The sequence below is a fragment of the Enoplosus armatus genome, chromosome 6 (genome assembly GCF_043641665.1).
Source record: "Enoplosus armatus isolate fEnoArm2 chromosome 6, fEnoArm2.hap1, whole genome shotgun sequence".
Classification (NCBI taxonomy): domain Eukaryota; kingdom Metazoa; phylum Chordata; class Actinopteri; order Centrarchiformes; family Enoplosidae; genus Enoplosus; species Enoplosus armatus.
Genome location: NC_092185.1, coordinates 5,719,525 through 5,743,865, shown reverse-complemented (window position 1 = coordinate 5,743,865; position 24,341 = coordinate 5,719,525). Strand labels below are relative to the sequence as shown.

General features: G+C 39.9%; 2 protein-coding genes across 2 annotated transcripts; one reads left to right on the top strand and one right to left on the bottom strand.

Moving 5' to 3' along the window:
• Nucleotides 1–9,918: 9,918 nt before the first annotated feature.
• amfra (autocrine motility factor receptor a) lies at nucleotides 9,919–20,455 on the bottom strand. Its single transcript, XM_070907630.1, has 13 exons — nucleotides 20,186–20,455; nucleotides 18,718–18,810; nucleotides 17,775–17,939; nucleotides 17,358–17,510; nucleotides 16,609–16,649; nucleotides 16,383–16,515; nucleotides 15,316–15,449; nucleotides 15,073–15,183; nucleotides 14,558–14,751; nucleotides 13,601–13,704; nucleotides 13,377–13,511; nucleotides 12,076–12,317; nucleotides 9,919–10,075 (listed from the first exon to the last, which is right to left on the bottom strand). Exons 1-13 carry the CDS (start codon nucleotides 20,453–20,455, stop codon nucleotides 9,919–9,921), a joined length of 1,932 nt encoding a protein of 643 aa, XP_070763731.1.
• A 1,707-nt stretch (nucleotides 20,456–22,162) lies between these two features.
• pdcd2l (programmed cell death 2-like) lies at nucleotides 22,163–23,996 on the top strand. The gene is made up of 2 exons (XM_070908036.1): nucleotides 22,163–22,650; nucleotides 23,386–23,996. Exons 1-2 carry the CDS (start codon nucleotides 22,173–22,175, stop codon nucleotides 23,994–23,996), a joined length of 1,089 nt encoding a protein of 362 aa, XP_070764137.1. The 5' UTR covers nucleotides 22,163–22,172.
• The last annotated feature ends 345 nt before the right edge of the window (nucleotides 23,997–24,341 follow it).

Below are 24,341 nucleotides of genomic sequence, written 5' to 3'. Positions count from 1 at the left end.
AAAGTACAATATTTGCCTCAGAGATGTGGTTGAGTAGAAATATAAAGTGGTATGAAAAGAAAAGAATCAAGTAAAGTACCTCAAATTTGTACTTAAGTACAGTACTTGAGTAAATGTACTTAGTTACATCCCACCACTGACTGGTAGACAAACAATGAAAGTTTTGCCAAAAGGTGGCACCAGAGGAACGGCCATGTTGTTGTTTTGCTTTGAGCTGAATGCTAAAGTTAGCAGGCCAATATGCTAACAGCTTCATTAGCATATGAGTTAGCATGTTACATGTAGTGTTGTGTTTAGCACAGTTGCATGCGAGAATGCTTAAATGAGCCTGTTGGTATATTAATGTTAAATTACAGCTGCAGTTGAGGCGGTTTGAGAGATGAGAAGTCAGTAGATCACCAAAGACATTCATTTTCTTCTGCAAAATTTAATTGTAATACTTAATATAGTTATGATATTTTATTATGAAGTGTCAGACAGGCAGACCAACCGACACGACAGTCTCTGCAGTCACTAATCTCTACCCTTTTTGAGCATTTGATTGATTGTTACTGGACTAAACTTGTGTTATGCAAACTTGTAAAAAAAATATTCTATATAATATAATTTTCATCAACATTTCATTTCAGTACAACTTGTACTTCTGGCAGCAAATTAATTATCATCACAAAGTATAAACTGTAGTAAAATGAATTGGTGTTAGATGCATTTGGCTGCTCGGAGCAACATTTACTGAGGATGTTAAAATCCAGAGCTGCCCCAAACCTCTGCATCTTTTTCTCAACACTGCATAATATCACAAATATTTGAAATATAAATGAAATATTAATATTAATCCCCAGTTAATAATAAATCCCTGCCCGCCTGTGACTGCATGACAGCACTCTCCTTTATTACTCTGCCCCCAAAGCAAACCTGTGGCAGCTCAATAGACCCTGCTATTGACAGACCGAACCTCTCAGCTGGGTGTCAACAGTATCAACACACCGAGCTCCCAGCAGGCTGTTTTTCAAAATGAAGCCAACATGGCCGCTCCTGCAGAGGCTCCTGGTATGCAGCAGAACCAATTAAAAAACTCAATTCAGCAGCTCAAAGTCCTGCTGAGAGAGTGATGGCGTGGTCGAGCTGATAAGCGGCTCAGCGTTCATACGCTCTGTATTACAACACCCCGCCCCCCACCCCCACCCACCCCCCACCCCCCCCCAACGCTCCCTCTCCTGCTGAGGGAACACCACTCAGACCTGGGCTATCTCCAGCACCAGTGGCAACAACAGGCAATTTGTGGAAGGTTATATAGGGTAATTAACAAATGTGCTGTGTGCTGTTGGCTGACACGTTTCATATCATGTTTGTGTTTCCCTCAGGGCGCCTGCCACAGAGACGCTCCCATGTAGAGACAAGCTGCAGGTGGAAATGAAGACAGTTTTTATGGCAGAGAGTAGAATCACTCAAACATTTACTTTGCATCTGCTGCTTTAATTTGAACTCTGGGTGGAGACACCAAAACTGAGGTTGTAAATAAGTTAAAAGCCTTTATTAACACGGCTATGGATGACGTGAATGCAAGTCTTAAAAATGTTAATGCTGAATTCACAATATCATCCTGATAATCACTACTGGGAAAGCAGTTTGGTCTGTAATAACACTTTCAGTGAACACTACAGTCTCTAGCGGCCTAGTGGCCATAATTAATCAATCAAATAGCAACGTAATAAATGACAGTGTGAAAACAATGTGAACAAGGCGTTAGGTGTCTCTGGCAGTGATGAATTATCAGCTGAATCTGCAGCTCCTCTCTGACATATGGAGCTTTGTGGTGAGTTTCAGCTCATTGTTTCTGTCCGGCCCTCAACTTCACTGTTTCGGTTTACTCTCAGTGCTCAAACAAACGTCAGACAGACACAGTGGGAGACTAGTGAGCATAGTGGAGCATTTAGCAGCAGGAGTTGGTAGAGACCAAAAACAGCTACAAGACAGAGAATATTGGACTTAGATTCATCCGGTGACACAAACACGACTCCAGATGAATGATCATGTTGCTCCGTAATTTGATGGATGTGTAGATAAGCAACTGTTTGCTAACAAGGTCAACATATCAACTTACCACAACTTGTTTCTGCTGAACTAAAAAAAAGTCAGTTATAGCAGGTTTAAGGAGGAGGGAGATTGGATTTCAATGCTCTGTCCTCCAGAGCTAATTAGAGGAAGTGAGGAAGGAAGACTCGGCAGAGGAGGGATGTGAAGTATTTCTTGAGGATTTTCAGGCTTTAGGCAGAAGATCGGCACCGACTGTTCCGACTGGAGGAGATGCCCTCCAACCCTTGAAAAAACAGACTCTGATGGAACAGAAGCTGATGGATGAAGCTGACGGGGCACTCAGAGTTATGAGCTTCTACTAAGATGGAAGAGAGTCTGCAGCTCAGGAAGTTGAGCCCGGCTCTCACACTGTCAGGGTCAGAGTATCAGTTCCCCCCGGAGCTATAAACAGTTAAAATGTATAAACTGAAGCTGCTGTGTTGCTTTAGATAGAGAAGTTTATCAAACAGTAGACGCCTCGCCCGCAGCTTCACCACAGGGACCTCCTGATTTGTGAGCGTTGCAATGAAGTATTTTGCAGTACAATCTGTATAAACTATATAAACTATGTAAACTATAAGTCACAGGACTGAAGCTTAATATAAGGGAATACTAAATAAATAAATATTTCAGTTTTAAGTATTTTTGTTGTTGTTTTTTGCTGTAACGCTGAGTCACAATTGGAATAGGAGTGCAGTACTGAAAATACTTCTATTACTAATCTGACTACCACAGTGGGAATACTACTAAAAATACTACTACTGCTAAAACGACTACTACTGAAACGACTACTACTACTACTACTACTGAGGTCTACAATAGGACTACTACTATCACTACTGAGGCATATGGTAGGAATACTACTACTATTACAACTACTACTATCACTATAAAGGCCTATGGTAGTAGCCTATTATTACTACTACTACTATTGTTGTCTACAGTAGGACTACTATTATCACTACAACTTCATATGGTAGGAATACTCCTGAAAATACTACTTTTACTACTATAGAGTTCCTCCACGTTGCATAAAGCAGCTAAAATTATAGCTTTCTTTTCTTTAATCTTTTTCTGTCTGTCTTTGGTCTCATCTTGTTTCTACAGCTCCTTCTCTTTTTTTGAACATCCAAAATGTTTTGATCTCAGTGTTTTGATCCGACTCTCAAAAGAGATGATCAATGGTTTCATCATACAGATTTTTTTTTTTTTTGAAGGAAGGTGAAGGATCTGCGTCCTGCCCCTCACGGACTGCAGAGACGCCTTTTAATTTGATTGGCTGATGTAATGTGTATGGTGCAGATACATAAAACTCAGAAAGACAAGTTTCTTTCGGAAAGTCATGTTGAACTGTTTGTGGCTGAATTTTTTGGATTAACCCTCAGTTGTAAAAACCTAAATTATAACGTCGGGAAGGAAAATATGTCCTTTGTTAGTTGTCACTCCTCCAATATGGCTGCTTCTCCTTTACTTCCTCAGGGGCCTGCACCGCGAGGCGAGGTCAGTGTGTTATCCAGCTGTCTTTGAGCTTAACTCAGTTTTCTGGTATCACAAAACTGGCTCACTTTTAACCGATGTATATCACCATGGTAACCGCGGTAGATCACCATGGTTACAGATGCTGCAGGGATAACTCGCAGCTTAATTTCAGAGGGTAGGATCAAAGCCTGTGAACGTCCCGACCACTGACCAATCAGATCGCTGGAAAAATGGAGTCATGATTCCTACAGGATCCTGACAGGGACATAAGTTTACAAGTAGTTTATATTTTTATAGATCAGCAGAATCATTTTACTGTTCCCATTTTTCCATTTCCACTCGGGTTTAGATCATAAAGCTGCATTTTAATTGAGTTTTCTTTAATTTCCCGACAGGATTACAGACACTTTACTCTCTCATTCCATCGCTGCAGCTCAGAATAACATAAGGCAACTTTGTGATGATAACTGGAAATAAAAACGATACTTTCTGTAGTCTAGGAAAAAATAATCCACACACTGTTCAGTAGCTCCCATGATTATAAATGCAACATTTCACTCAGACATGAACTATTTTTCTCGTTTTATGTGCATCACATACTGTATTTATAATAATTAGTTCATCATCAGATAAAAAATCCAAAAATATCCACTCTATACTAAAGATATATATATATATATTTCCCACACTTATCAATAGCCTTATAGCCCTTCTTTTATTTGCAAATTATTTCTCGTATTTTTGCAGCTTCTTATTCTATTTTAGTTATATGATTCTATTGTTTACAGTCTCTGTGAAATATATCGCACATTTATTCAGTCAAAATAAACCCTTCCATGAATGTGTATATGTCGTGCTTTAGAAAATACTTCTGTCAGTTTATTTTATTCACTTCAAACACTCGCAGCTCTTTACTTTGAACCTCGCTGCCCACCGTCAGGCTGAATCCTAAAAAGCCGCTGCATGAGTCAGGGATCCCAGACTCAGAAGAGGCAGAACAAACTGCGTTTTATGGACTGTTTCACATCTGAGCGCTGAAACAACCAAGTCCAGGGCACAGACAACATGACTGAACTCTCCGGCTCGCCTCTAATCTCCCTGAGTCACACAGATCAAGGAGTCCATGATTCCCCACCTTCACCGGGCCTTTTTACCTCTGAAGTTGGCTACCTGGAGTCTGATAAGCCCTGCAGAGATCTGGACCCGAGCATCATAAGTAGGCGAGCATGGGAAAGTTCATACCTTCAGTGTTCCACGACCTGAAACGTTAACATGCCTGTTTGAAGGTGGCAAACATGGCTGTGAGACAGATGTGGGCAGATGTTGAGCGCTCCATCCTTTGGGCTGAATTTATATAATTGTAAATGTACAAAATATGGGTATAAATTTGTGTTTGGCATCAGCAAATTGTGTTTCACACTGTACACAATTAATGGCATCTGTGTCGTCATTCACAGGTTTCTGAAGGGTGTCTGGAGTTTGGATTTACCGCTTGGCAGCCATCTTTGTCCGTTACTGAAGCTGACACACTGTCAAGGCAAGTTTATCTGTGTAACACCTTTCAACAGCAAGGCAATAAGAAGTGCTTTACATAAGACAAACATGATATAAAAGAAAGTCAATAGACAAAGACAGTATAAAAATAGGACACAAATAGGATTTAAAAAGTGTGAAATAAACATGGTAACATGGTAAACATAAACCAGACTTTGGCATGTTAGCATGCTGACGTTAGCATTAAGTCGTTACCCCTCGTTAGCATGGCTGTAGACTCTTTGTGTTGTTTGTGTGAGATTTAATGTCCACCTTCTCATAATGTCAAATTAAATTTAAACCATTATTACGTTAACATTGTATAGAATTTTAGGAGGTCATGTTCAGGTGGTCTACACAACAGTTTAACATCTAAAGATCACTAATATTCCTGTACGGACTCAAAAGTGTGTCTTAGATTTACGAAGTTGTTTATGGTTTATCTGTTAGGAACAGATACAGTGTACATAGACAAACTGAAAGCAGCTATCAGATGCAAGTATCACAGTGTTTATAGCGGACATTAATTAACGTCCGCTATGAAAATAAGAGATTAAAACAGCGAGGTAGAAAGAAGGTAAAGTGAGTAAAGCAGGATACAATAAAGCATACATTAAAAAAAACATTACATTACATCAGTAGGTTTGTTGCTGAATTAACCAGGACTTCGTAGCTCTCTTACAAGTAGTGAAGTTTGCAGCAGATTTCAAGTGATCAGGTAGCGAGTTCCAGGACTGAAAAAGCCATCTGAGCAAAAGATGTTTTGCAGAATAGAGCTGCTCAGGTGGATCTGCTGCAGCTCTGTAATCTCTTGATGTATTTGCAGAAAGGCTGAGGAGCAAGTCCATTTAAACATTTAAACACACGCTTTGCATAATGAAAATCAATAAAGTTAGCAAAACCTTAAAATCTTGTATTTACCTAGACTGCGGCAATGATGTAGCCTCATCGTAGCCTTATTTGCTTTTTGTCCAGGATTTTAAAGACGGTCTATGGATTTAATTACTGCCTGGTTGACCTGGGAGCAGGGAGTTAAACCACTGGACAGATGTGGAAATATCAATGAATTTAGAAACAAATCTCTAATTTCTTATCTTAAAACAACTAAGGTAAGCCTTAATTGATAGTCAATGATGAGTTTATATATGTATATATATATATTTTTCAATTCTCTATGGTGTCACCATTTTACACCGTAGATATCCATATACACAGATTTGTTGTAATACTGTACAGCGTGTAAAATGTGCTAAATGATGATAAATCTGATAGAAGAGACGTATTGTACTAAACTTTCCCTCATCAGGCGCCTTTGTAGACTTCATTCACTGTTTCTTTGATTATTCTGTTAAAAGAAAAAGGCAGATTTTCTCTGTGGTTTATGACTATGTGAGAGCTACACATGAACAAGATAAAGATTTTTCCCCTTGAAGCGTCTCTAATAATTATAGTAATTAGAAATTATAATGCTGAGTTGCCAGTAGTGATTGTAATCTGAGAGAGGCCTCTGGGTGCTGAGATGTGTGACAGACACTGAAAGAAAAGAGAAAAATCATCTCTGCATGCAGACAAATATTATTATTTCAGCAGCTTCTTTCAACAGGAAACATGAGCTGAAGAGTGAAGTGTGACTGCCCCCTGCTGGCTGGAGGATTTACATTCAGCTTCATAATGAGCAGGAAAGAAAGTGACACGGAAATTGATTTGACATTATGAAGGAGGACATTAAACACACACACAACTACAAAAATGTCAAGACTACCACAATTCATGATTGTAGGTTTTTAAGTTTATTGAGCGTGAAAGTTCATATTTGACTATTTGGCATTTTAGCTATTCTGTTCTGGAGCTTTCAACAGCATCTTCTCAGCAGATTGAGTTCTGCTGAGGAAGACTGTGAGATGCAGAGGAAATCTGCTGTTCAGCTTCTTTATCTCTTACGGCGTCGTCGTGTTGGGAACGGATCACTTCACAGCCAGAATCAGAATCTGCTTTATTGGCCAAGTATGCGAACACACACACAAGGAATTTGACTCCAGATTTCCGTTGCTCTCAATGTTACACACACAACAATTTACAGGAAGACAGGAACAGACATACAGATAAAAACAAGGACAACAAAGCTGAACAAAGACAGGTAAACATAAATATAGAACTATTATGTATATACAAGTCGGTGGAAAAATATGTGTATAAAATATATAGAACAAAGCAACCATGAACATACAAATCAAACTGTTTCTGTAAATTGTAAACAAGAATACAACAGTGCAAAGAGTGCTGGAATAATGTAATATGTTACTTTATATACATGAAGTAGGTGGATATGTACAGTATATACAGCATGCTCTCTATTTGACAATGATATGTACATGTTAAAAAACTGTGTATTTAAACTTTAACATATATCATTTCTAATTTGAAGTACAGTGGATGTTGTAGTGACTGTTTTCTGACACTGAGACTGATTCGACTGTTTGCAAAGAGTGCAACAACGAGGCTGCCATCTTGTTTGATATATGGACAGGAGGAACAATTACAGCAACCAAGAACTCTTTTAACACCATAATATGATCGTGTGAATATCATATTAAGATAGACTTTAAGAAACCTGAAACTTAACATCTATTTATCACATTTTCATCACAAACGTTAAATCCCCCAGAAAGAAGAACAGACATTAAACAAACGTCTCCGATTATGAATTTATTGGTTCAAGCTCCAAACTTCTTTAGACTTTTTAAAATCTCTGTACAACATTTGAGTCCAATAATCTTTTGAATTTCAAAATGCAAAAGTATGTATACAATCTGTAAACAGGAACAGAGTCCAGATGAGGAAGAACAAACTAACTAAAAGGGCTGAAACTCTGAAGGTGCCGACGTGCAAAAAAAACAAACCATTAAAACCAGTACGAACAGATAGTCTGACCAGAACATAATGAAACAACATAAGCACTAACACAACCCATTGAAACATACATTCTACACTTTATGGGTCGTTTGAAATAATCAAGCAGTAACAAAAAAAAGGAGTGAATTTAATACCACATAAATAATGATGGCAGATTAAAGCAAAAGTCTGTTAAATAGACCAATACTGAATTTCCAATGTCATTACTGTTCATTCAGAATGCAAAGTTTCAATAACTGATGTATCTCTCATATACTGTTTTCTTAATCTTTTGTCTCCGACTATAAAAACATTTTTAAAAAAAAAGAACACTTTCTTAATAAATCACTTGCTGTTCTGTCAATCCCAGTGCTTTACTTTTAGGAACATAAATACAATGAAGATCAACGCAAAGATTTAAAAAACACCTGCAGGGAGTTTTGAATAAACTCTCTTGAAGGGGTTATAGGTGAAAGTTAAACATCAGCTGATCAATAACATACTGATAAATCACTTGGATGGATGAATCCACCACAGAAGACGCAGAGAGATCAAACATGAAACCAAATGCAGTGCAGTAATATTTGAACTAGAAGAACTCTGGTTTGAGGGTCTGTATCAGCTGTACCGATACCAAAACAAAACTTTCTAAAACTTTAATTTGCTGTATACAAACACGCTGAACAACTGCTGAACTAGAACTTTACCTAAATAAAACAAAAAAATGTTATAAAGGCAGAAAATATCAGATTAAAAGATAAGATTTGACAAAACATTCTAGGCCAAAACTTTTTGATACTCTGCTGAAGAGTTCTGTTTAAAGTACTAAAGTTTGATGCTTGTGTTTTGTGTAACACATGTGATCTGTACATGTAAAAGACAGGTCAGCCCCAAAAACCTATCCAGATATGAAAAACTAATATTTGAAAATTTGGGGTAGCAATACCAAAACAACACCTCTTTCAGGGCCTTACTTTGAGGATCACAAACTTGTGTCTGTTGTCTATTTATACAAAATCTGTTTTTAATATTTAACAAAATAAGCCAAACATTTCAAATGCATCATGTTTGTGTCTGAACACAAAAGAGCTACAAGAACTGTGCCATTATCAATAAATCCTGGAATTAACAAATGATGATTAAGACAATTACAATTTAAATAAGTAAAGAAGGGACAGAACAAGCAAACTACGACTCTTACCAAGCATTCAATGATACGTGTCGATATTAGTATCGAGGTTTGATACAAAGCCCACAGAAAAACAGCCTACGTTTCCCACAGACCGTCCTTGATGAACTCTTTTTATTTCCTGTCTGTTGGTCCAGCACAAACTCTACAGACCTGCAACCCAAAAGTCAAAATGTTTTCCAGCTCCTGTTCAGCTGCTACATCATAACTGTGTGATCCACCGTGGATTCAGCCACAGGACACTTTGGAGGAGCAGCTCCTCCCTAAAACGTCCAGAGGAACTGATGCTACATGAAGCTGCAGGCGTTAAAACAGAAGTTCAGTTAATGTGCATCCAGCTGCTACATTTGCAACCTCAAGCTCACTTTAACTCACGTTTAACCAGCAGCACTGCTGGCGCTCTGACCTGTGCAGTCAGTTTATTCCACACAAATATCCAGCTGAAGGCTCCCAAATAGAAAAAAAATATGTTCTATTTTTGCTGGCGTTGAGCCGCTTTGATTAGTTACCGTAAAGTCAATGTCAATTTAGTTACTGCTCGACGGTCTGAACAGCAGCCTCACTCATTAAATATGTGGAAACAGAGCCTTTGCTCGTTTTTCCTGGAGGTTTCTAAGCTGTAATTTAACAAAAGTTTCTTAGCGTTATCATTAGCAGAGGTGAACTCGAAACCCCCAAACAACAGTAGGACCAGTAGTTTGCTCATTCTGGTATGATAACGCAGCCACAGACCACCTTCCTGTCTGTGCTCAGTGGGCGGAGTCAGACTGTCTCTGCAGACGTCGCTCTGCCGCCGCCGCTAATGTTTCTCGTCGCAGGGTCACGGGGTCGAAGGTGAAAGCGCCGTCCTCCGACGAGTCGTGGTTTCCTGTGTCGGGCCTGGTGCTCCTGGTCAGCAGATAGTCCCTGCAGAGGAGGGCAAAGATCAGAGGTAACAGACCGCTCCAGTGCTTTACATGTATTTTACCTATTTACTGAAAATTTCATAGAATTTAAATTTTTGAATAATAACCAACATGAACAAGTAAAAACACTGAGGAGTCGTGGAGTCGCCTGTTCTATAACGGCTCACATGATAAATCCAGTAAATGCACCACAGCATTAACAGTCAAGTTATACTTAAAACTCTCTTTTCATCAGAAATACTTTAATTCTTTCAGTCATTTTTTCCCCGATCAGCGTTAAGCCACCACCAATAAGGCTCTAATATAAGGCTGTTTCAGATTTAAGTACTTTACATTACGACCAACCTTCAACAAAGAATTCCATGTTTGAGATGTTTTCCTGCTTTAGAAGCAGCCACTGGTTTGGCAACTCATTATTTTCTTCATCAATACATCTTTGAATCTCTATAATTAATAGGATAGAATCCAATAGTGGAAAATGAATGAGCGTGGAGTTTCTCGATTCTCCACCATGAATGTAAAGTTCTCAGGAAAGGGACGATATGCGAAAAACTTGAAACTTGACATCGGTAGTTTTTGTCAGATGTGTTACCATCATATAATAATAACAATAATAATAACAATAATAATAATAATAATAATAATAAACGATGAAACAATGTTTTGGTGGCAGCCTTTGACATCCATGACTTCAGAGGTGGCTGAACACTGACACTGACACTAAGATTTACAATGAAATAAGAATCCATATGTATATCGTCCTATGCCAAACATTACTCCGTGTCTTCTGGGTTTGATTTTCTGACAACATGGCCATGAACGTAGTGACGTTTGGCTGCTGAATTAAAGTCTTGGGTGTTGAAGCTATATACCTTCAAAAAAATCTGCTGTATTTTACTGTTACCATGTAATGTTAATAATAAAAACAAAACTATTACATTTCTCCAGCACTTTTTAACCTAAAAGTGAGGGGAAAGACAATAATAAGAATAAAACGGTAATATTGTGACAAATATCGAGAAATAAAGCAGTAAAAGGAGATGGCAGAGTGAATAAAATATAAAGAAATAAAACGTAAATGGCTATGCAGGAAAGCAGATCTATAAAAATGGATTTTGAGGAGAGATTTAAAAATACAGACACTGCCGGCAGACATAAAACTGAAGTGAGAACTTCTATTAATGTAGAGTTACTCTGACAGATAAAACTGAGCAGGATGTTCACTGTGATGGATTATCTATCTGCAGAGTGTCACGTCTCTGCAAGTTGATTTTAACAACGTACTGATGTGAACTGAAACCAACAGCTGCCTGGGAGGAAGGAGATAAATCTAAAAACTGATGCTAAGATTTTAAAAGAAGCTCCCAGCAGTGATGTAAAGTGCAGGTGATTTATAGTAAATGGGCTAAAACATGCAAAATCGCTGGTGTGTCGCTTAAAAACTCTGCTGTGGCTTCACTAATGGAGCCGCAGCTCAGAGGCTCATCAGTGATGGAGCTCATTAGCAGCAGCAGCTGTGAACTGAGGCAGCAGAGACGACGTTACAACAAGTTAAACACCACAAGACAAAACCTTTAAAACAGCCCAGAGGAAAAAAGTCCAAGTAGAGACTTTTGGTTTTGTAATAACTGGATGTAACCTGTTTAGTTTGCTACTGTTGCTGAAAAGGGTAGAGTTAATTAGAGCTGCACAATTAAAACTAGTCATTTACTAAATATATAATAAATATAATAATATTTAATTGGTATTTTACAGAGGCAGTACTTGATGCTGTTGCTGTTTAAATGCTAAAAATATTGTTTATCAGGGAGATTTTTGCCTTTCGAGTTTAAAATTTGTGAGCTTTCAAGGACATTTTAGCAGTAAAACATTTGCATGTACTTAGACTGTAAGTAGCAGCGAGAACAGAGGATGTATATCTACTACAGCAGAGAATAAAAGCTGCATTTCAAATATTAAAGTGGAATTATCATTCAATGCTAACTGGTGGTTTTTCGGTACCTGCGTGCTCGCTGCAGCAGCTCCTCCTTCCTCTGCAGCAGCAGCTTCTGTCGCTGCGTCGCTGACGTACAAAACCGAACCTCCACGCCTTCGTCCATCATCTCCACCACCTCATCCTCTTCCTCCGCCTCATCTTCCTCCTCGTCCTCAGTGTCGTCCTCCTCTTCCTGCTCTGACTCACTGCTGGCTCCGCCCTCGTCCTCGGGTGGAGGAGTCACCTGTATGACCGGGTGCTCAAAGACCTGGCGAGAGACGAAACTGTTTTTAAGATGTGTCAGCTGCTTTACGTACAAAATTCACAACAAAACATTCTGGCATACAATTATATTATATTACCATTAGTTTCGGTTCAAAGACAGGAGACAGATTTGTTTTTTGCTTCTTCACTGATCAAATCTAATTTGAATTATTGTTTTCTTTTTTTGGTAAGATGCCTTTATAGGCCCACAATTCTTTTTTTTATCCACTGATGTCTAATGTTTTCACGTTTTGTTACCTGTGCAAATAACACCCAATAAGATTCAGTGATTAAACCTAAATTGTCTTTTAAATGATAAAGAAAATAAATATCTTTTCCAGGACTGTATTTACTAATCAGACAGTTTTAGTATCCAGATTTCTGAAGCTACACGTCTTAAAAATGTCTCTTTTTCTATAAGCAAAGACCAACATAAATAACAGGACTATTATTATTATTTACCGAAGTTTGAGTTAGTTAGTTGTCAAAAGTGTGTTTAAGATGTTTCTTTGTTACAGTGCAGCTGGTTTACAATATTAACAACATAACATCCTGTTTGATCAATTAAATGTCAATATAGTTCCTAAATATATTTAACTTTAACTTTAACTTTATTCACATTCATATTTGATCAAACTCATAGTTGATTGGTTCCCACAGACAAACACTGTAGTATCCATCAGTTCTACAATAAATAATCAATCATTTAATCAATCAGACTATCGGGGGTGGACAATACTGAGTGGTCCACATCTGGTATAGATTACAGAGCAGTAACAAGGTACAATAAAAGGCATACATTTAGATATTTTAGTTTGAGGAAATGTTTCTCTACTAAATCGTTTTTTCATTGAACAAAAGACGTCTGAACACAAGCAGCTGTACAAGATGTCACAAAGAACTCTGCCTGAAGAAATACATTTCAAAAATAGGTTTAAATGAATAATTAACTGATCAAAGATTATAAATCTGACCAGACATTCATTGATAGTCTTCAGTACAGTTTTTGATCCCTTTGATATTCTACACCTGTCCCTGCTGTGACTGTGGCTATGAGACTAACCAGTGGTGGGGCGGCAGTCTGGATTCGTCCCTCCAGGATGTTGTCGGTGGTGACCTCGAGGGACTGAGTGATCTCCAGGTCCTGCAGGATCAGCTGGAGGGGAACGTGAGGAAACATCTCCTGGATCTGCTGAGCCTGAGACAGACAGAGACACACTGAGTTCCTCTGTAACGACATGTGGGCTGGTTAAGAACAGGACACCACCCTGTCCTCTGTAAACTCACCATGGTGTTGATCTGAGACGAGTTGGTTGGTGCGACGCCCAAAAAGTTTGTTGTGGCCATAACTTCCACTGAGAAACTGGGCAGCCAGCTGGCAATACGAGAACCTGGGAACACAACAAGGTCAAAGGTCAGAGCATCCAACAGCAGCAAGGATTCAAAATTGGTGCAAAAAGGGGAAATAATGAGAGAATTAAACACATACTATCCTACCCCTGCAAAGAAATGACTGTAAGACAGGATACTGGAACTATTGTCAAAAGTTCAGCCCTCAAATAAAAAGAAGCAATTGTCTTAATGATGAACAGAAAAAAATACAAATTTCTGATTAGCCGGCGGGCGGCCGTTTAGACCGTGAACACATCAGACATAGTTCCAGTCAACAGTTTAACAAGCGTCCTAAATCAGTGCACTGGGCATATTAATCTGCAGGTAACCATAGAAACAGTACTGATGCTTGAGGCTATCTTCACATAGAAAACTGACCTACCCAAAACTGAAACAGACTACAAACACAGCTTTACACCCAGATGATTTCAACACAGCCATGTTAGAGGGCAGCAGTGTTGGTCCAGACTGAAAATCTTAACAACTATTAGATGGATTACAAGAGGATGAATCCGACTGACGTTTTCTGACAAGATACCTTATAAACTAACAAGCACTTTAACTGTACACACGTCAACATGCAAGCGGCTACATTAGCATGTTGACATGCTAGCATGTAGCATTACATGATACTGTAACTGTACGCAGCGCTGTTTTCACCTATCTAATAATTGTGTTCCCTAAGAACATTACAGGGCTGCTAGTGGGCTGCTACCGACTTTATGTCTTGTTTTTGTGGTTAGTGGTGGTATGAGCATGATGATACATTTAAAACGTCCCGATATAAAAGATAGTGGGCCAGCAGAGGAACTGATGAGAGTGGCTTCAGAGATATGCAGTTTACTGTCTCACCATCAAAGTGGAAGAAGTGGTTGAGCTGGTTGAGGTGCGGCTGAGTGTCGACTACGGGGGCGGGCACCATGTTGTCAGCGCCGGCCTCCCTGGTCTCCGTCTCCATGTGTCCTTCTCCTCCTTCACCGATGTTCAGGGACATCCGACATGTCGGACATGATGTGTCCTGTTCGAGCCAGGAGCGCAGACACGAGCTGAGGACACACAAACACTCAGCGCTCAACAGCACAAAACAATCTGTATTTATTAAACATTCAACTTTTACTAAATGTCACAACTTTACCTTTTATCTCATCATTGTGTTTGCCAGTCATTTATTTACTGTAACTCATTATTGTAATGATTCCCATTATTTAAACTCATCATTAGGTTCCCCAAAGGTGTTTATTTATTCATCGGTCTGTCCCATCATTATAATGTTTCCCAAGTGCATTCGGCTCTTTGTTAACTAACTAATGTACGCTCAAACAGTAATTACCACATTTACCAGAGTCGTGGTGTACCTCTGTACTGACCTGTGGAAGAGGTGACCGCAGGGCAGTTTCCGAGCTGAACTCATCACATCCCAGCAGATCGCACAGTCATCGTTATTGGCTGCCAGTTCATCTGCAGACGCCACAGTAAACCTGGAAAGACAATGCAACATCAATAGGTCTGTACTCTATCGGCAGCTGAGGTACGAGAATCTGTATAAACCATGAAGAAACCATCTCCAGCTTCAGCACTAATAATCTCTGATCCACCGCTGTGATACTGACCGGGTCTCCATGTTGCGGAGGACTCGCAGGTAGTTGTGGTGGCGGCGGATTCTCTTCTGAACCTCCTGAACCAGGAAACGAAGCTGCATGATGATCACCAGACTCGCCATGGACAACCAGATGTTACTGAAGACCTGAGGGAGACAAAAAAAGGGAATTTACATGTCGTAACAATAAAACTGACAAAAAAAATACAAAACTAAGAGAGACAGAGAGAGATGACTCTGGTGGGACTGATGAAATGTTAGATTTAGTTTTCCTCAATAGACGAATGGTTAACCAAGTAATTGTCTCAGCTTCTTACAGGTAATAACACGACACTGAAACCACAAGGTGCAAAAACCAAACCTTTCTTTCCTGCTGCCGGAAACTTTGTCAGACCTTCCAGAAGACTCTCAAACCAGCTCATGTTTTAATTTCACAGGTAGTTAAAGTCTCATTAAACGGTTTGACTTTGTAGTTTTCTTCCTTGATTTGAAGTGTTGTTGCATGAAAAAGGGTCTGTGCAGTCAGACTTAATGTTAATGGGGACTTAATTGAAAAGGATCACTCCAAAATCTGTGATCATAATTTATTTTATTACTTTAAAAATGTATAGTGTATGTAGTGAATATGAGTGTAACACGTATCATGCAAAATCATTTGTCATTGAAAAGTTATTTTGGCATAATAATAAACAGCATTTTATGTAAACAAGGAGGAGGGGAGGATTTTTTTCATGGGACCTTCAGGTATTTTAGCTTCAATCACTGTCTGACTTTGCTGCTCACACATTTTACAATGCTGTCAGATAAAAACATAACTTGGTACTGAACCACTGTTCACGTTTTCAGGGACATTCTCATCACTTATTTCTACTCATTATTTAAAAAGCTAAAACTGCTAAAAGCTAAAAAATCAGATGATTTAAAACTCCTAAAATGGACTAAAACAAAGTAAACTAAGTTGAAATGGAGGTTTATTTTACAGATTATTGTGTAATATCAACCAAAATTAAATCCTGAACCTGAACTGTAAATAAAACTCATGATAAACGCGGGACTAAAATAAGTTTCCATTGAACCCACCAGCATGTGGATGTGATGCAGCAGGTCGAGGCCCAGAAGCAGCAGCTCCATCAGCAGGTTGGTGTAGTAAACGTAGGAGGATTTATTGTCCCAGCTGCCCTCCTGGTTCACGTCCCACAGGTGGATGGAGTACCTGCAGGTACAGAGAGCAACATCAAGAGCATCACATTAACACCATCTGTCCGATCTACAAACAGGAAGTGTGGAAAATCTTTATTTTACTTACCGAAACATGACGTGTGTGGTTCTGACAGTCACCAACATACACTGAAACACAGACAGCAGATCAGGTTAGAGGAAACTTTATTCATCAACACTCATGCAAAAACAATTTCTATGTGACTCAAACTGGAAACTATCACACTATGTATACACACAAAAATGTAATATTTTTTCTGGAGTTAGAAAACTAAATCTTCATACTTTTTAAGATCCTCTAATGCATCCTGGAATTTTACAGATGTAAGGATTTCAGACAAAATGAAGAAACTAAGCAGTCTTCCCTTTGAACACACCTGATGACATTTCACACAACTTTCAATAATACATTTTACATGAAATTATTCTGTTGTTTGTCTTCTTATGCACATCCACCACCAATACCTTTACACTGTAACTTGCATATCACACTGATTTTACACATATTGAAGGAACATATTTTTGTGTATATATTTGTAGATATACACACATTCCTTGTAAATATAATTTAGTTTTCCTTTTTTATTTATTCCTTTAGTGCTACTTTTATACACTTTGTTCTATTTTATTGCCTATTTTATTGCAGAATGTCCTGAATTCAATAATGATAAAAACCGATAAAGATGATAATAAGACTTCTACTGACTGATTCTAAGAAATGTTCATACTTTAAAAGATTTAATTTCAGATAATTTGTTGTGAAACATTTCTGAATGTTTAGGGGCCTGTATGAGGGTATTTCATCAGTTTTAGGGCATGTCAGGGAGCCTCTCTCACCTCAGCAGCCATGAATGCGGCGGTGTGGCGGCCTTGGCTGCGAACCAGCCGGCTGCAGAGAGTAGCCAGACCACCGCAGCACAATAGCAGCACCACCAACAGCAGCAGCACTCGCGCATGGCTGGACAGAGGAGTGGTCGGAGAGAAGGACAGCTGGAGGAACACATAAACACAAGAGTCAGAGTACGGAGAGAGCAGAGAAACATTTGTTTTGGTAAAACTTTAATTTAACTTTGCAATGAACTTTTCAGAATCGTAGTCTCCAATAAATGTTATAAGGATGTTTCGAAATCAAGGCAAAACATTGCACATTTCATTTTTTTTGGAATATGTTTTCCATGAAAATCATTAAAATGTTTAATAGTGTCATCATCAGATACTCCTGTCTGTGGCTGTGTATGATTTAGTGAACGTTACATATTCAAAGCGGTCCTTGCAGAGCTGAACCAAGAGATGGAGGAAGACCAGGACGGAGAACCAGAGCCACCACATCACCACCTCCTCCACCGTCTGGACGTTCAGGACACCGAACACAAAGATGAACTTGTAGAAGATGAAGTTCCAGAATTTGTCCTTCAAGTGCTGCAGAAGGAAACAAAAAGTGTGTTTTTCATGAGGAAAAGACTCATTTCAGGATGTTTCTCTTTTATACAGCATCGTTTTAGATTTTAGATAGATTGGGGGGCACTGATTACAGCTTTAATGGAGTTTGAATCTTCAATCTTAGGGGCTTTAAACTCAGCAAACACAGTGACATCTGGTGGTTTGAAAAACGTACAACAGCCCTTCAGGACTGGGGCCGAAGCTCTAAAACACCTCTTTGATTTTATTAGCTTTAGTCTCATATGTGCCAAAAAAAAGGTGAAGGAGTTTTTGTTTGGAAGTGCTGCATTAAATTTAGATGTTATTGAGCAGCATGTTACAGTAGAATAATTAATAAATATGTTGTCCAAAAAGCCTACATATCAAATATGTTTGTTGATGAAATATGAATTAACCTTATTCGTGTAGTTTATCTGCAAAACATTCTAAACTGTAAAACTGAATGAAGCTTTTCCTGAAGCAGCAGAGACCTTTGGACGCCATCAGTCACATGGTTTTCTTCATTTGACACAAGCTCCGATATAAAGTACTGACAAACAGTGATCGTCACAGGAGTGAAACAAGCTTGGGAGCTCCCATCTCTACGGTTTACAGAAATGTTTCCAGTGCTTAGTGACGTTTTAACCAGAATTTAAAGTTTCTTTCTGGGTGAACTGACAAACTAGAAACCAAACAGCTTTTCCTCTTAAAGGCCAAATCACGGATGTCATCAGGAGCTGAATGTGATATTAATATGAAACTAACAGCAAACACCAACCTGCTTTTCACTGACACGGAGCGGCCCGAACACGACACACTGGATGAGTTTGGCGACGAGCAGCAAGACACAGCAGGCTGTGTTTACCATCACCTGCACACAGAGGGGCAGAATAATATATCACCTTATAAAAATGAGCTCACAGTGCCCTCATCATCACATATCAAACTCCTGAAACAACTTCAAATACGTATAAACAAATAGGCAAAACAGGATGAAAGGATAAGAACTTAGTATACGTCAAATAAAAGGAAGTCTTAAGACATGATTTCAATGATGATTGTTCTTCTACTGGTGATTCTACTCATATTTTCTTACCAGGTTTAAAAATGAAAATCCTGTCCTTCATGAATAATGAAGTTTTCAGGCCAAGAATCAGTAGCAATCAATAACCAAACAGTTGCTGGTTTAGAGGGTCACTGATGACAAGAGCTGCTTGCTTCTCTGATTCATAACATTCTCAGGTGCAATAACCACTTGTGATGCTGACAAGCTGTGATTTACAGTGTTGCACAGACATTATGATTAGCTATTTTGCAAACAAATTGTGTAAGTGTAACTGTAAATGAGTGTAATGTTGTGGTTATATTGGCTAAGTCACAAGTGGTTTAGCTAGAAAATCTCATTGAAAAGATATTGTGAATCTTATCATTTTTTTTGAATGCTAAAAGGAATAAAAAGAAAGGGGCGTTTCCTGTGGCAATGGGAGTGAATTGGTGATAAATGGTAAAGTAGTTAATCAGAATGACTAATAATGGATTCATTCTCCTACATGGAGCACTCCTCTGTTGCAATTAAGTTTAGGTTTGTAATGGAAGCTGCAGTTTTACATTAAAAGCTTTCCTGGTCCAGGGTCAGTGCTGCGTTAATCTACAAACATTCACACCTGGTCAAAAATTATGCAAGACCTTTTCCGATCCAGTCCTCAATACAACACACACCCTGCCTAACATGTCACCTTTTCAACTGATTTTTAAGTTGACATTGATCCTCAATCATTTGAGAGGATACTTCTCTTTCCATAGTATCAAGTATCAAAAACTGTGAAGTGCCAATTTTGCCATTGAATGCTTGGCCAGATGGATTCCTGTATTTAGGCACAGGCCTTGTGTGGTTGTTTGTGTTAGCACTAGGGGTGCAACTAACAGTCATTTTCATTTTTGTTTATTTTGTCTGACCAACAGCCAAAATCAAACGTGTACAAGATACAATGACATTAAACAGAGAAAAGAAGCAAATCCTCACATCTGAGATGCTGGGACAAGCACATTTTTGATATCTACAAATGATCTCATTTTAAATTGATTTCAAATGAATACTCAATTAACCAACAGAGCATGTTACTTATAGCTATAGAGTAGACTGACATTCGGCTGTATGTCCAGGCTGACTGCTGGTATCCATCCTGTCCTCAATGTAAACAAACCACAGGCTGCAGGTTCAACGCAAACTTATTAGTGTCACTCACCCAAACAAAGAAACTGTCAGTCAGCAGGTACAGCAGAACATCTGCAGCCACATCTCCATATCCTGCACTCAGATACTGTCCACCATCCCTGATGTAACCGCTGATCCTGGAGCTGTGGACCGGGTGTTTGTGGGTCCCCTCCGGGCTGGAATGTGAGCGGGAGTCGGAGGTGCAGACGGTCAGGACCGTCCCAGCCAGCAGGGCAGCACTCAGCGCCGTGTATGTCTGTAAGCTGGGCCAGGGGAACCGCTCCAGGAACAAGAAAGGCATGGTGGAGTTGAAGTGATGGCCGGGCTAACACTGATCACGGAGATTTATACTGTTACATAACACGAGAAACGCTTTGTTTACAGTAATTAACTGTCACATACTTGCGTTGTTGACCCCTTTCACATATAAAACTGTCCGCTAGTTAAATATACAGTGAATAGCTAGTGATTAGGTGTGACAATTTCTTTCCTGCTCCTCCTCCTCTAACATTATTTCCGTTAATTCAGCTGTTCATTCAACGCTAACGTTACTATCATGAGTAGTAACGTTAGCTAGCTGCTAGCCAGCTAGCTTAGCACCCATACACCGTTGCTCATTGTAATCACATTCAAAGTCCGTAGACAAGCTGTTATGTCCGGAATTTAATGAGCATTTTTACTAAATTTTATCTCCGTTGTCACGTTTTCAATCTGTCATATCTCGTTGTAGCAATAAGTCCTGCTAGCTTCGTTCCGCTTGTTAGAGACGTCATTGTCCAGTGCCGGAAGCGGTACAACATAGCACTTCCGGTCGAGTTTTTATTTTACAGAATAAAACTCCTATCACCTGAAGACATTTGGTAACAAAATCAAAGCTTCTAAAAAAAAGATTTACTTCGCTTTTTCAAAGTTGAACATTTGCATGTAAATCAACAACACGTAAGAGACCGTGCAGAGTATCTAATGTAACACAGATAAACCATTTTGAGTATTTTTTTATTCATTAAGATTTATATTTATCCCTATTTCATGGTGTTTTTACTTTTCTCAAATCTGTATTGTATGTTTTTTGCCATATTCTTTTCTTGTGACACACTATTATGATATTTTGCTCCATGTAAACAAGCTTACTTACTTACAAAATAAGACAATACAAAGTAAAAACATTATAATAATAACAGAACAACAGTTGAGAGGTACTGAATGGGACGGCTCAGAGGGAAAACATAATTAGAATTAGAATTACACAGAGCCTGGGAAATCACAACTAACCATTATTAAATACCTTTTCGTCAACGTCATGTGTTTGGGGACAAGAGCAGCAGGAATGCAAGTCACATCTAAAGCAGAGGAGTGAGAGTATTTGTGTAGTTTAGATGGAGAGGTGTAAATCTGATGTTAAACTGAGTGACAAAGTAGTTCAAAATGTGACATAGTCTGTTGGTTGGTGATCAATCTATTTAAGGTACTCTTCTCCTTTTATATAGGGAAATGCCAGTTTTGGACTTATATTTGTACACTCCAGTGTACATCAAGAAATTAACCCTCTAGTGCTTTTATTTTTTAAGAGCAAATCCAAAACCGGAAATGTAACTCCCAACAATACAGGGCAATATTATTGTTTACTTTACGGGTTTATTTTGGTCCATTACTGAACCAAAACTTGTCTATCTTTTATTTCTATTGACTGAAGACCGTTTTAACACAACAAATGCAAATTTGTTCTGTTTATTTTGGATGCAAAATCACTTCAACGGATATTATATGACTGTTATTTTCCGTTACTTTACCTGACTGGGGTGTGGAGGTCTGTTGGAACTTTTCTCAATCTGATTCACAAATTTAATGTAGAATCTTCACATTGTTTACTGTTTATATGTTTTTTTTATTTAACCACATTTATTTGTAAATTGTTGTATTTTCATAACTTAAACTATTATCCATCTGGCGGTGATGTTAACGTGACGGACCAGTGGTGCTGACTTTCACTTCCGGTCGGTGTCTTCACCATGTGAGCGATGGCTTCGTCCGCTCAGGAGTTAACTCTGATCGGCCTGTGTGATGGAGAGCTCGACTCTAAAAGGCACCAGTCATCATATCTGACCAACAAAGTCGGGGGTCAGCCGGACTGGTTACCGGTCATCTCTCGCCAGTCTCCCCGCTGTGCTCGCTGCGGAGCCCCGTTAGCCCATGTGGTGCAGGTATACTGCCCCCTGGAGGCCTCCCCTTACCACAGAAACCTCCACTTGTTCGCGTGCCCAGGTGCTGAGTGCAGCGGCGGGCCAGAATGTTGGAGGGTGCTCCGCTCCCAGTGTCTGGAGGCGGTGGCAGCAGCGCAGATACCCAGCCGCCCAGTCCCGGCTCAGGAAGCTCCTCTGTCGGCCACTGACTGGTGTGACACCGCTGATGACTGGGGGATGGAGGAGGGTGATGATGGATGGGGAGGTGTGAAGGACAGCCAGGTTCAAGAGAAGGCAGCAGCTCCTGAAGCAAAGGGTAGGATTTTATTTTTTTTATTGAGAATCGTGGTAGACTTTTTTGTCCAAGTTAAAGCTGCATTAACATTTATGACCACTAGGGGACACAAAGCGCCCTAACACACTTTTGGCTTGGCAATTTGTAAAAGGGCTAACGTGTGCAAACACCTGCCAACGTTTTTTTTTTCCATTTTCCTCCCACCTCTGAAAAGATCTTGCTTGCATCTTGCTTAGCTATGAGTCATTAAGGCAGGGTCACAACTTATTAGTGCACATTAACATCTTAATAACCCATAGCAACCTCTTATGGTGTGGTGTGGCCACAAGTTGTTAATGTGCATCCTCCAGTTGCCCCCTCTTCACTTGCTTCAAACTATTTCACAGTGCGCCCGGGTGGCTTAGGAGTTGAACAGGCTGACCATGCTATTACAACATCCCTGTTTCGAGTCCAGCCAGTCATCCCCTCTCTCCCCTCCCCTCTCTGTTCTTTATGGTATACTATTAACTAAAAGCAAAAATTGCCCAAAAAACACATTAAAAACACATGGATACATTGCTTTCGCCACCAGCTGCTGCAAAAAATAGCTACCGGCAGCAACTTCAGGATCCAATTTCAAGATTCCTCCTGAAAATCCGTCTTGGAGGCCAAAGCCATCCTGTCGTCTGGCATGTGCATGGGTCCTTGTCTGTCTTATCTAACTTAATCAGTTAGTCTGAGGAACTTCTTGTGGTTATTTTGTCCCATTCTGCGCAGCAGCCAGTGAGACTGATGTCAGCAGCCAGCTTCAGGATCTCAGTCTTGGAGACTCACAGGAGGAGGATGTTCCTGTCCTCCGTCCATTCTTCATCAGCGTGGTGGAGGAGTCTGATTTGGGCGGAGAGGAAGACGACCTGCGGCACGCTCAGGAGCTGCTGCGGGAGTACGAGAGGAGAGAAGGAGTGGCAGTAAGAGAGCTGGAGGGCAGCGAGGGCGGCGGTGGGGAGGAGAAGTACGAGAAGATGAAAGCCCGGCACGGAGACGCCGTCTTCTCCAGGTTCATGAAGAAGATCTCGCACTGTCCTCAGCAGATCCTGCGGTACTGTCGCGGCGGGAAGCCGCTCTTCATCTCCGAGCCACCGTCCAACATGGCTCAGGTGGTTTCAGCGTGCGGCTCCTGTGGAGGATCCAGGACTTTTGAGCTGCAGTTGATGCCGTCGCTGGTCAGTGTGCTGCAGAAGAAGGACGCCGGCGCTGGGTCAGAGCTGGAGTTTGGGACAGTACTGGTTTATACCTGCACAAACAGCTGTTGGACGGCAGGATCAGGATCAGCTGTGGAGGAGTTCTGCTTTGTTCAGACAGACCCCGACCAGCAGCTCTTTAAATGACTGAACAGATTAAAGGATTAGTCTGATCCATCAAAACAGAACAAATATTATTAAAAAAGTTAAACAGATTAGCTTTAGGATGCTGGTGAGGACAGTTTTCATTTCTGGGTCCGCAAAAGTTTTTTTGCAGGAGAAGGTAGTCTGAGCTGGAAACAGCAGCTGAAAGTCTTGTTTTTGCAGACCTCCAATATTTAATCTAAACAATATTGCACCTTGCCGCAGTGATGTCAAAGTTTACTGCAGGACACCGTGACATCACTGTTGGGTGTGGTTACAGGTGCACTTTGGTGATGTTGGCTGTGTTCAGAGGTAAAACAGACCTGAGACCTTTAACCGGAGAGGGCA

Excerpts from the sequence above, each read along its gene's own strand:
- amfra (XM_070907630.1), bottom strand. The coding sequence starts at position 20,455 with ATGCCTTTCTTGTTCCTGGAGCGGTTCCCCTGGCCCAGCTTACAGACA. Across the intron at positions 17,511-17,774 it reads GCAAGGACCGCTTTGAATAT|CTGTCCTTCTCTCCGACCAC; the intron begins GTAACGTTCACT and ends GTGTTCCTCCAG. Across the intron at positions 13,705-14,557 it reads CCACTTCTTCCACTTTGATG|GTTCTCGTATTGCCAGCTGG; the intron begins GTGAGACAGTAA and ends TTGTGTTCCCAG.
- pdcd2l (XM_070908036.1), top strand. The coding sequence starts at position 22,173 with ATGGCTTCGTCCGCTCAGGAGTTAACTCTGATCGGCCTGTGTGATGGA. Across the intron at positions 22,651-23,385 it reads AGCAGCTCCTGAAGCAAAGG|CAGCCAGTGAGACTGATGTC; the intron begins GTAGGATTTTAT and ends CATTCTGCGCAG.